The 13,073-nt window shown below is 37.6% G+C and overlaps 1 protein-coding gene across 1 annotated transcript; it reads right to left on the reverse strand.

The window, feature by feature from the left end:
• Window positions 1–520: 520 nt before the first annotated feature.
• On the reverse strand, window positions 521–4,533 carry LOC132056851 (receptor-like protein kinase FERONIA). The gene is made up of 2 exons (XM_059449238.1): window positions 4,265–4,533; window positions 521–3,530 (listed from the first exon to the last, which is right to left on the reverse strand). Exon 2 carries the CDS (start codon window positions 3,491–3,493, stop codon window positions 818–820), a length of 2,676 nt encoding a protein of 891 aa, XP_059305221.1. The 5' UTR covers window positions 3,494–3,530; window positions 4,265–4,533; the 3' UTR covers window positions 521–817.
• Between the last annotated feature and the right edge of the window lie 8,540 nt (window positions 4,534–13,073).

Below are 13,073 nucleotides of genomic sequence, written 5' to 3' on the forward strand. Positions count from 1 at the left end.
TATCGTGAAAGCCTGTAAATTTAAAAACAAATCCTTTTTAAAATCTTTGACAAGAACATGGGGCTAACTCCCTCAAATCTCCAACCCAAGTCAACAATCAACTACCAGCAATGAAAACCGCTTAATATTTTTATTTTCTTGATAATTGAGATGTCCAGATTAATTTGCGCTCAGCTCAGTTATTTCATTTTCATTTAATAATAGTGACGTCGAAACCACTTTGCAGATACCTCAAACTCTTCCACCGGACACAATAACTAGGAACGGCGTAATTTTGGCAACAAACACAATGGAGAAAACAATTCAAGTGGACGTAGCGCAAATTAATAGGAATTTTCTTCCAGCAAAATGTCATAGAAAACACTACTGTAGTATATACCTTGTCAACTTTGACTTGTTATAGGAATAGCCTTGTTGCGTTTGAACCTCCCCCCTTTTTTTTTCTTTTTTTTTTTTGACTAAGATCACTTCGATTTCTTGCAAGGCAGAAACATAATATACAAACAATCCCTAGCATCACTTTACATGAAGCATGATACCAGACTGTCTATAGTGAACAACCTCTTCATCAGTTAATAGTACAATGAAAAATTATTTCACACTTTTGAGTATTGGTAGATACAACTTACAAAAGGAGTTTAAATAAGACATATGAATTGCAAAACAAAAGGAGTTTAAATAAAACATATGAATTGCAAAATAAATAGTGAGTAAAAGAATAAGGCAGTACGAGGAAGGAAAAAGTGACTTCTGTTGTTAAGAGGCCGATAGCACATTGCCTTAACGAGCTGTAGCAACGTGTATTTGCTTTGAGATTTTAACGTCCTTTTGGATTCATGATTTGGGAGAAAACAGCACTAGGTGTTAGACCGTCCGAGTCTTCACTAGCAAGGCTGCGTCCGCCAATGCTCATGGATATCCCAGTGCTTCTTGAATCAGTCATGCTGGCATCATAACCACCTGGGGATGCATCCTTTCCTTTGCATGTGACATCATCAAAGCCGCCTTCTTCAATGTCCATTTTTCCAAAACCTTTGCCGCCACACTCCTCTGCACTCTCCTGAAGTTGCAGAGCAAATTCAAGGTTCCAAAGCACATCTCCCATCGACGGCCTGTCTACACCAACATCAGACACACACTTCACTGCTGTCTCTGTAAATTTCTTCAAGCATTCTGGTGCAAGCTTCCCTTTCAGATATGGGTCGATTATCTGGTCAAACGTGCCCTTCTTGTAGCAATGGAAAGCCCACTCTGCTAAGCTCACTTGCTCCTTTGGAAGAGTTGGGTTCAGTGCTGGCCGAGCACACAATATCTCAAACAGCACTACACCAAATGAGTAGACGTCAGATTTGTCTGTGAGTTGCTGCCTTCTGAAGTATTCTGGATCAAGATATCCAAAACTGCCCTTCACCACGGTACTGACATGGGTGTGATCCAATGTAGGACCTGTTTTAGACAACCCGAAATCAGAAACCTTTGCCACCCACTTCTCATCCAAGAGGATATTAGTGGTCTTTACATCACGGTGGATAATAGTATGCTTGGCACCAGTATGAAGATAGTGCAACCCACGAGCAGCACCAATGCAAATCTCAAGCCTCTGCTTCCACAGTAAAGGAGGCTTCTGAGTCTTATATAGATGCTCACGAAGGGTACCGTGAGCCATGTAGTCATATACAAGGATCATTTCACAGTTCTCTTCACAATAACCAATCAAAGAAACAAGATGCCTATGGCGAAGTTTCGAGAGCATTTCAATTTCCGTTTGGAATTCATGAACACCTTGTTCAGAAAGAGGATTCCCACGTTTGATAGCAACTTTCGTGCCGCCATCAATTTCTCCCTGGTATACTTTCCCAAAACCACCCACCCCAAGAAGCAGAGCTTCATCAAAGTTATTGGTGGCTGCCTTGATCTCTGCAAATGAAAAGTGACGACAAAGGTTTGATGGGAGGGACGAAGCATAACTGCCTGTAGTGTTCGTCTTAGCAGAACCAGAAGTATGTGAATTTCCATACAAAGAAAGAGGGAGCCACCCTGACGGTCCATCGCTTGGACTTTGGACCTTCCCACCTTTCCGGCGGCGCTTGATAAGGCATACAACTAACCCAATAAGAATTGCAGCAGCAATTGCACCTCCAACGCCTCCACCAATAGCTGATTTATTATTTTTTGATTGACCTTTTTTGGATGGCAGAGGGTCAATATGATCTGGTTCTGCAACTGGAACAGGATTAGGCCCAGCAAGGTTTCCATTGGTGTCACTCACTTTAAAAATCTCTATTCCATTCAAAATTGCATCATAAAAATTGGATTTTGAAGCTGTGTTTGGATGGAGCGCAAGCCAAAGATCCTGCTGTGTAGCCCCAGGAGGGACTTGGACCACAAAATCCTTGTGGAATGTAACCCCGTTGCCTCCAGCATAAGCAATGACATCTGCTGCAGGATCTGCGGTCTGATTATTCATGTAAACGATAAACACCCTCTGGTTGATTTTTGTGATATTTTTAGTGATTTCACAGAAATGGAGCCTAACAAGATAAGAGAATCCCGAATCAACTGAGAAAACCCAACTCAAATTGTATTGCAGGTTAATTTGAGCAGTTGGACCCATTGACCTAATTGTCTTATAGACATCAAGTGGGGCAATGTACGATGGCGTTCCACCATGATAGCTTACTGTGACATTCTCATCATCGGCAGTATCTGTAACTCCGCTGGCTGCTCCAAATATATACTGTGCGTCATCACCCCAAGACCTAAACATACCAGTATCACCTGATGGTGAGATCACATTGCCTCCCACATTAAGGCGATAAACATTTTCCAGGGCAGTAGAATTGTCAATGATGAAAGGGGCACCCTGACTCTGACCCACGACGAAGGTAAGTCCATCTTCTGTACTATAGATATCAGGATGTGAAATAATCTCAATCCCATTGACAAACGCAAAGGAGTTTGAAGTATTTGGAGAGGGTGTGAAAGTCATGTTCAAAGTTTCTGATGGCACATTGATTGAGAACTCCTTGGTCAAGTAATCATAGGTGAGAGCTTCAGCTGTTTGTGCTGCACTGAAGTTTTTAAGCAAGGTATATGATCCAACGGTCACATCAAAGATGGCATTGGTAGAATTAAGCTTGTTGTAAGATGAGGGATAGAAATAGAGACGCACAAACTTACGACCAGATGCTACAGGGAAACTATAGGTGAACTCAGACTGGAAAACACGGGCAGACATAAAAGGGACTTGAGGGACAGATGGCTTTTGATCAGCAGCATCAGAGATTGCTGACTTACCACCCAACATATATTTTGACCCAATATCCGTGTGCCATTTCCGACCATCTGCATCTGGAAGATTATCAGGACCTCCACAGTTCAACAGAATATCATCACCGGGCACATAGTTTTGCGCCGATGTCACATTAACTACAACAGCCAACAACACAAAAACGGAAACCAACAGAAAACAGAATTTACTGTTGTCTGTCATTGATGCTACACAACCCGATAGTAATCCTTAGAAATCACTGGAAACAAAAAAAAAAAAAAAAGAAGAAACATCAGTTCCCATCTGTTGACCTCCACTCAATTTTAACCACACAATGACAAGAAAATCTTAAAAGAACCTCCTTTTTCAAATAAATCTAGGGGACCAAAAAACAGTAAGTCCAAAATAAAGAAAAACCCAGCATCACGTTCAGTATAAGAAGCTGTCTATAGCATAAAGTAGACAGATAAATATTTAAGAGCTAAATGCAAGCACTCAGTCCAAAATAACCAATTCCCAGTATCAGTACCCAATAGAAGAAGCAGTTAATAGCATAAAAATGGGGTTGATTTCTCACATGGTCAGTCAACTAATAGTTATTATCTCAGAAAGTCGCCTTCATGCTTGATTCCGAATTTCTTCAACAAAACTTTCTGACAGCTGCTAAAAGCAGTGTTAGTTAAGTGACGTGAAATCAACCCCATAAAAATGGACATAAGAATATATCTTTGGAGCTAAATGAAAGGCTAAAAGCAGTCAGTCCAAAATAAAGAAACCCCATTATCAATACCCAATAGAAGAAGCAGCTAATAGCGCAAAAATGGACAAAGAACACAACTTTGGAGCCAAATAAAGCACCCAGTGCAATATAAAGAAACCCCAGTATCAAGATCCAGTATATAAAGCAGCTAAAAGCATGAATATGGACATACAACTAAATCTTGGGAGCTAAACAAAAAGCATAAGCAAGTTTAAGAAGACAAAAAAGTTTACCTAAAATATCAGCAAGAAACTGAAAGATCCAAAAGAGAAGCAAAACTTCAATCCATTCTTGGTTAGCAAAAAGCACAACAACTAAATTTTGTGTAGCTAAGGCTCAGATCAAAGAAGAGAGAGAGAGATTGAATAGGGTTTGATAAGTTAGAGAGAGAAACAAAGAAATGGAGAAGTGAAATTGAAGTAAGTTGGAAATTTTATTTAAGTTTCTTCCGAGTTTTTTGATACTAGGAACTCTACTTAGTTGGTAATCCAGATTATGAATGAAAATAGAAATACTGAGTCCCAACTACTACTGATTACTATGGTTTGTATAATGACTGGAATACCCTTCAGAGGGAGGGTTGAAATGCCAATTTGCGATTTGTGTGATTGGATGACAGACTAGCTTAGGAGCTTTTTGGGACATAAACGCGTTTGTGTGTAGGGACGAAATGGGAGGTGGCAAATTGAATTATTCATATTCAACTCTCGACCATAAAAGGGAATACATAAGACAATTGTTTTTCAAAAATTGTCCAACAGGCTCCTATGATGGGTCATTCACTCATTCTTTTCATATATTTCTGGCAAAGAGGAAGTATTATCATGTATTTTGTTATTTACGCGTAGCTCTCTTTTTTTGTTTTTTATTATTTTATATATTTAATTTGGACTATGAGCTTTATTAAGATAGGGAGCGGGTGCCGCTGAGTTGTAATAAGGTTGGATACTATAAAAGAAATGGGTCCCATCACCAAATTGTATTTTTTTACTCCTAGTTGTTTAGCCGTCAACCATGTGCTGCATGGGACCCACCATGAATTCGGTGCATTTTTCCTTTTTTCAATTCTACTTACTGTTAAGGCTGGGCATAAATACCGAAAACTAAAAAATCAAATCAGATCGAATCGAACCGAACTTCAAGAAATCGAAACCGAAAGAACAGAACCGAACTAGTTTGGTTCGGTGTTTGATGTTCACTTTCAAAAAATCGAAATCGAAATAGCCGAACCGAACTTTGATGAAACCGAACCGAAGAACCGAAATTTATACATTACCCAAAAATTAAAATAAATCGTAGCATCTATTAAGTTTAAGCCCAAAAAATCCAATTGTAATAAGCTCTTTTTTACTTTTGTAGCCCTAATTTTCTACTTTAGTTGAAAAATCAAATATCCTTAATAAAGAAAGGTATTTAGGATGTTGTGATTAATGTATGTCCTTTATGTGTTTCCTTAATTATTCTTATGTATATATATAACACCTAGAATCCTATATTATGGTTATGGTTTTTTACTTCTTGTGTATCCTGTTTGTTTGATTTTGATTTTAATTTGTTAGTTTTATGTTTTGTTGCTTTTGAGAATATGAATTAGTGTAAATGGAATCGCTTCTAATATCATATCAAAAAAACCGAATTGAAAAAATCGAAATCGAACCGAACCAAACTTTAAAAAACCGAACAGAACTAGTTTGGTTCGGTGTTCGGTGTCCACCTTCAAAAAATCAAAACTAAAATAGCAAAACCGAAGTTTATTAAAACCGAACCGAAGAACCGAACGCCTATCCCTACTTACTGTGGTTCGGCAAAAGCCAATGCAATGAAACTGGGCTTGCATTAATTGAGGCCCAACCATAGATGGGCTCTAACTGAAGCCCGCATCTTATTCTGGAATCATTTTTTTGACTGAATCGGTATTCGAACCCCAAACCTCATGGTATTAGGCAAAGGGCAAATATTAAAGACCACTAATTTGAGGGGCAAAAATTAAAGGCCAGTGCCTTTGAAGGATAATCGTGCAAATGCCCCTTCTGAAATCTGGTGCAGTGCAGCTAGCATTTTTTTGTGCGGATTGCCCTTCAAAGGCACCGGTCTTTAATTTTTGCCCCTCAAATTGGTGGTTTTTAAGTTTTTCCCTTTGCCTATTACCCCGAGATTTTGGGTTCGAACTCCGGCTCAGTAAAAAAAAAAAAAAATAGCAAGGCAGAGATTTGTAGCAAAGTTAGGCCTATTCAGGCAAAAGTTAGGCCTTAAGGCAAACTTTTACTAAAAATTAGGCCTTAAGACAAACTTTTACCCAAAATTAGGCCTTAAGGCCTAACTTTTGCCCAAAATTAGGCCTATTCGGGCAAAAGTTAGGCCTTAAGGCAGAGGTTTGTAAAATTCCAACTAAGTAAACAAAAAAAAAAAAAAAATTGCCTTTTAGTGAAGGAAAAACTCTACCTTAAGGTATAGTTTGAAACTCATTTGCGAATCCAAACTCTACCTTGTAATTTTTTTAAAAAAAAAAAATTGGCTGAGTGCGGTTCTGTCACGACCCAACCCCGTAGGCCGTGACTAGCGCCCGAACTGGGCACCCGTACGTACCAAAAGCCAAAGATAATAACTCGTATTTAAAAAAAAATCGCGCAGTTTCCTCGTTTTTCTTACTAACCAAAATTTACCGCACACGTAAAATACCAACAAAGGCCACACGGGGGCCAACATATCCATATACATATATATAGGCGAGCCGACAAGGGAACCGCGTGAATAAACCGCCCAAACATACAATACGCGCATATAGTCATACGATATAGCCACACCTACGTACATGTCTACAGACCTCTACACAGAGTAATAAAGTCATATGACGAGATAGGGCCCCGTCGTATCCTGAACAAATATACACGAATGTAACAAGAGACTGTACCAAAATCTGGGCTCCGGGACAAGGAGCTCTTCAAGATAGGCCGAACAGGGGACCCTAAGTCAAGCGGCTCACTCAAACGTGTATCTGTACCTGCGCGGCATGAAACGCAGCCCCCGAAGACAGGGGGTCAGTACGAAATATGTACTGAGTATGTAAAGCAGTAAACACAATAACTGAATCATACGGAAATAAAGAGGACAGAAAAGTAGTACGATACTTAGGGTCTCATAAAACTTACCTTGAACGTAAATCACGTTTTTCAAAATCATTAATGGACCGAGTATCATAATTAAAGAAATCATCATGAACATATGCATACATAACATGCCCCGGCCCTCTAGTGAGGGACGCGGTAAGTAAAATCATCATGTATATATGTGTAACGTGCCCCGGCCCTCTAGTGAGGGACGCGGTGAGAGGAATCATCATATGCCCTCCTGGCCACCTCCCCGTCATCACATCATCATCATAAGTATATATATATATATATATAACATGCCCGCCCTTTTAGTGAGGGACGCGGTGAACAATGCGGTGGAATTGCACGAATACATGCCCCGACCGGGACGCAAGAAAGATGTCATAACAGTTCGCACGAGCAGTAGTGAGAAAACCATATGCAATATAAAACATACAACGTTTGTCAAGACTCGGAAGAACAATTCGAGTGATAGATCATTTAAAAGAAATCGACAATAGCCATAGATCGTACCTTTCGAGTTGCGACGAATTATATCAAGGACAAAACCTTTGGGATCGTTAGTACATGGCAAAGTATATCATAGGACTCAATGGAATAGTCAAAACGATCACTTTTTAATAGTCGAAACTTAGTCAAAAATCGTACTTGCCTATCGCTTAAAATAAGTCAATTAAGCCAACGTGAGAAATCTCGAAACTAGGGGCCCACCTCGGGTCAAATGAGGCGGCGTACACAATTTGTGTATAATACGTTTCATGACATTACTTATGAGAGTTTTAGGGTAATCGGATCCTATTCATGCAAGTTCTGTGTGTTCAAACAATTCTTTCAACTATTCGTAAGCATTTGATTCAATTCTACTGAATGAATAGTAGTCAAATTCAAGCTCGGATTTCTAGAATTAGAGTGGTCCCCGAGACACGTATTCAAGCCTATTACATCTAAGACATGCCAAAGAAAGAAGAGGTAAGCCTTACATACCTTATTTGCCGTTTACGCTTGTCCAATTTCAAATCCCGTTTCCTCCAAAAATCTATAATTGGTCACATTTACCAAATATTAATCATAAAGCTTTAAGAATTCAATCTCAACCAATATTTGTCTACGGAAATTTGAGTAGCATCTCCCCTATACATACAACATCCCCGAGATTCAACTCGGCCCAAATATCAACAACCAAACCAACAACAATGCCAATAACATCAACAATTGAATTGAAACGCATTCTAACATATATTGTCTTCCTTTCTAGATAACACATCAACTTCACACTTTCAAATCAATATCAACATTTTCATATTCATGCATTAAATTAAAATCATTCAAACATAGGCCAAGAACACTCCAAGCAATCTATACAATATTCAACGATTCCATATTCTACCCGAAATTCCTACATACACAATAAACTACCACGACGCATTTTCTACGTTCATATTCATGATCAATAACAACAATCTACACTTTCACGACTTCATTTCCATAATATCAGAACATCATACTAACATGACATAACCTTCTACAATCCATTTCAATGCCGACTTAACCCATATATCCTTCATTTACATTGTAAAGATCACAACAACACAACTATCATAGTAAACAAAATAAATCCATCATTATTTCACCACAACATAACCCACGGCCAACATGCCAATTTCCAACTTCATCGAATTTTCATTCAACTTTCATTTCCAATACAAATTCCACAATAACCACAACTAGAATACAACATAAAAATTCAACTCACCTCAACCATAAAACATACCACACACGCGGCCACATGCATGCATTCACACCCACTTTGCAAACTTCCATATTTCCATAAATTCTACTCATTTCCATATACTACAACACAAGCAAACCTTCATAACATAATAAAAAGGAATTGATTCTTACCTTTTTCCACAATCTTCTTTCACTTAACCAAGTTGTCAACTTGAAGAAACAAGTGCTTTCCTTCCAAAACAATTACACCAAGTTGTAGAGGACCCTTAAATTAGTAGGATTATCACAAGACAATAATTTTTGAAGCAAGATTTTGAGGGGTGATTTTTGAGAGCTTATGGCGAATGGCCTTCAACTATGGCTCTTCTTGTTTAGTTTTCTCCTTCACTTAATTTCTTGAATCTTCTAATAGATAAAGACCCCTTATATTAATTTGGCACATGGGAATTTAATTAAATTTTTGGTGGGTTTGGCCTATACATGGCCGGCCACCCCCTCTTAATTGGGCCTTAATTTCCATCCAATTTTTTTGAGCCCAATGACTTATGGATCACATTTTGTAATTCCCGAAACTAATTTTCGAAATTCCAATTTTGCCCCTAGCCTTCCTCAACACTTCCATATTAACATTCTTCCGTAAACAACTCATGTGTTAAATAAAATCAATTATTACCTTATTCCTTACAAGCCAAATTATTTCCAATTTTCCCGAATACGCGAAAATACGGGATATAACAGGTTCGAACCCGAAACCAACAAATTTTTAGCGAACTGCAAAAATTAAAGACCAGTGCCTTTGAAGGGCAATCGTGCAAATGACCACTGCCAGAGAGTACATGCCGAAACGGACGATCCCAACTTTCCAACCAAGCCCAAGCCTCACAGGTCAAAGAACTTGATGGGCTAGGGCAGGTAAGCCCAACCCAACCCTAAAAAGGTCGTGGGCTAGCCCTTCATTTTTACTAAAAAAAATTTTTATAAGAAATCTTTTTTTATCTATCTTAATTCAAACATAAAATTCTCCCAATTTATTAACATTGTTAACAAGATTATTAGGAAGTACATGAAAATTACTATCATAACATACATATGAGAGGAATTAGCGATGACAATAAGGAGGGCTTTGGTGGAACTTGAAAAGGTAATTTAAGAGTTAGGGATTTAACTCTTAAGAAGCCTTTAACGTGTACCCAGTAGTACTATGATGCAAATATATGACTTTTAGTTTTTTTTTATTTTATATTTTATATTTTTTTAATTCGAATTAAATAATATTTTTGGCACTGGCCTCAGCCCAGCCTCGATCAAGCCTTGACGGCCACAGGCTGACTTGGGTCAGGCTTATAAGTCTCAATTTTAAATGTACTTGAAAAATCTTATCCCAACCCTACTCTAGTAATGGGATGAGTTGGGCTGCCCTCATGGGTCAAGCCCATTTTAATGGCTACAGTGCAGCCCACATGCCTCGCTACTCGGACTAATTTGCACCATTTAATTTTTGAATTTTCACATGGGTATGTATAAGAGATAATTATTTGGAGATACCACTCCGCCATCTAACTAACTAACTAACTTTAAGCTAATAATTAGTTTATTATCCACTCTAGCCCTATTTCCCCACTCGGCCACAACTACACTTAGTCCAGTACGAAATCTCTTTCCCTCATCTTTTTTATTCTCGCCGATCAATAAATCACAAATGCACATTGCCATGGAGTGCTCTACGTTAATGGTAAGTGGTAATTGTTAATGATTTTATGTATATGGATACATTGTTTATATATACAAACATATGGATACATTATTTATATATAGTTGCACTATTTATACATCGCTATACATAACATACATTATTCATACATTGTATACGTACTGTATGTATAATAATGTATAAAAGTTTATATACACTATGAATATATATACACGCCGGATGGCTGCAACACGGGCTCAACACTTTGGATTATAGTGTATTTATCCGTACATACCAGTGTAAAATTGTGAAGATTTATGCATTGGTGGTAGCAGATTATACATTATGAATATATATCTACACACATATTGTAAACAGTTAATACATATACACAAATGTTGCTTGTATAAAACATTTATCTTTAAATTATCTATGCATATATATATATATATATGAATATGCACATCATTTACATATTTGCAGAAGTTGGTACTGGCCAAAAGCTAAAAAGTAATGCAGTAGGCTATTTTGTTGATGGCAATCATCTTGTAGCTGTGCGACACCATGACTGACAAAATACCTATAGAAATTTGTTGTTAAAATTAGGGGAAGTGTTTAAGTGGTGGATGTGGAGAGTGTAATAGCAGTGAAGTTGAGTTAGTTGTGTCACGTACCTTTTTAAAGCATCATACATCGCGTATGTTCTTGTCTTTCTTTAATCCAGCTTTTCAAAAAGACAGTGTAGTGGCAGAAAGATGCAGTTTGTGTTTTACTATGCGCTTCAAAAAGTTGCTGAAAAACCAAATATGAGGATAAGAATCTTGCAAGAAGGTGATATTAACAAAAAATGATAAGCCCAAATAACAAAATGATGCAACCATTTTTTAACAATCAAAGTAAATTTTGTCATTGACTTTTGGTTTTACACCTCGAAGGTCACCTTTTAGTCTTCGTGGGGACAAAGTAACAAAAAACTTGCTGCTGAAGTAACACAAACTGCTTATTTTCAATACTCAAAGTATGCAGATTTTAAGCTTAAAGTAGTAGCTAAACATACATTCCTGCAAGTTAAATTAACATTGGTATTTCTAAGAATAAAATAAATGAGGCTATGTTTGAGCAACATGCTTTCTATTTGTACTTGGAACATAGAAATTATAAAAGGCAATAAGATTAGGGATCTAGGGATCTTGAGAATATCTCAGTAGGGTTGAGCTGAAAGTTGACTATTTACAGCCTTCTCTTCATTTATTTGGCCTCTAAATAAGCCAAGATGAAAACTACTAAAGTAATCCAAGATGATAAACTCTACTAGATACACACATGTACCCCATTAGCAAAACAGATGCACACATGTACCACTGTAACACTCAATAACACAATCCATGTGATAACTTAGCTAATTCAACAAGTTTTGACTTTATCTTCTGAAGCATTGTTTCAAACAATTAGCAGAAAATAAATTACTGTACCATTTGGAGGCATACAATTCATATCCATTAAAATTGACAAACATGAAGTGCTTCAATTCAACCTAAAGCCATTTAGTTATGATCCTTCCCAAGCCATTTCATTAGCTTCCTCCTTTTCATTTATAACAATCGTAATGTTCATTATTAATTTTTACTAGAGTTCTCAAGAGAGCATAATGAACATCCACAGAAGGGAAGTGAGACACTTCTATAGAAAACTACCTAGAAAAACACAGAACTTCATATAGAAAACAAACTATCCTTACACATTAACTTTCTCCTCCAAATTACATCTCAAAAGCATTCTCAAAATGTCACGACCCAATTAGGGGTCGTGCAGGCACCTACCTTTCCCACCTCGGTAGGCGAACCCTCTATCGAATAACACATCAATTAATCAAGACTAATCATTTAAACCAATTGATACTTAGAAATAATAGCGGAACATCATAATATATTAGATAAACTCAAGTAATTATATAATTACAACAGTCAATTGATTACAGACTCGATCCAATTTCCCATGACCTGGTCTAGACTAGCACAAGAGCGACTAACGATTTCAGATTACCACTACATTCTAAGACTCAACCTCCGTCCCGGAATGAAATGGGAGGAGGCCTTCTAGATAGGCACCGCACATTTTCGCTTCATATCACAATCAATCACCTGAAACAATCTACACCCCAAAAAGGGTGTAGCAAGTGCAATATCAGTACAATCCACGCGTACTGAGTAAATATCATAGGCCGACAATGATTAGTAACACATATTAGTAAAAGAATTCACAGATAAACATGATAACAACCCAATCAAGTCATACGTCTATCTACCACACATTGTACATCACTACCTTTTAATCATTAACTTCACCCCGATAATCACCAGTCAATCTCACAACAATCTTGCAACTCATATATCATTAGATCGTTCGTTTTAGTCTAGTAGTCAACTCATCATTAAGACACCCGTTATCTTACATCACATAGAGACCAAACATATAACTAACCTTACAGACAGTCTATAGAGTACTTCAACA

Source organism: Lycium ferocissimum, chromosome 5 (genome assembly GCF_029784015.1).
Source record: "Lycium ferocissimum isolate CSIRO_LF1 chromosome 5, AGI_CSIRO_Lferr_CH_V1, whole genome shotgun sequence".
NCBI classification, from domain to species: Eukaryota; Viridiplantae; Streptophyta; class Magnoliopsida; order Solanales; family Solanaceae; genus Lycium; species Lycium ferocissimum.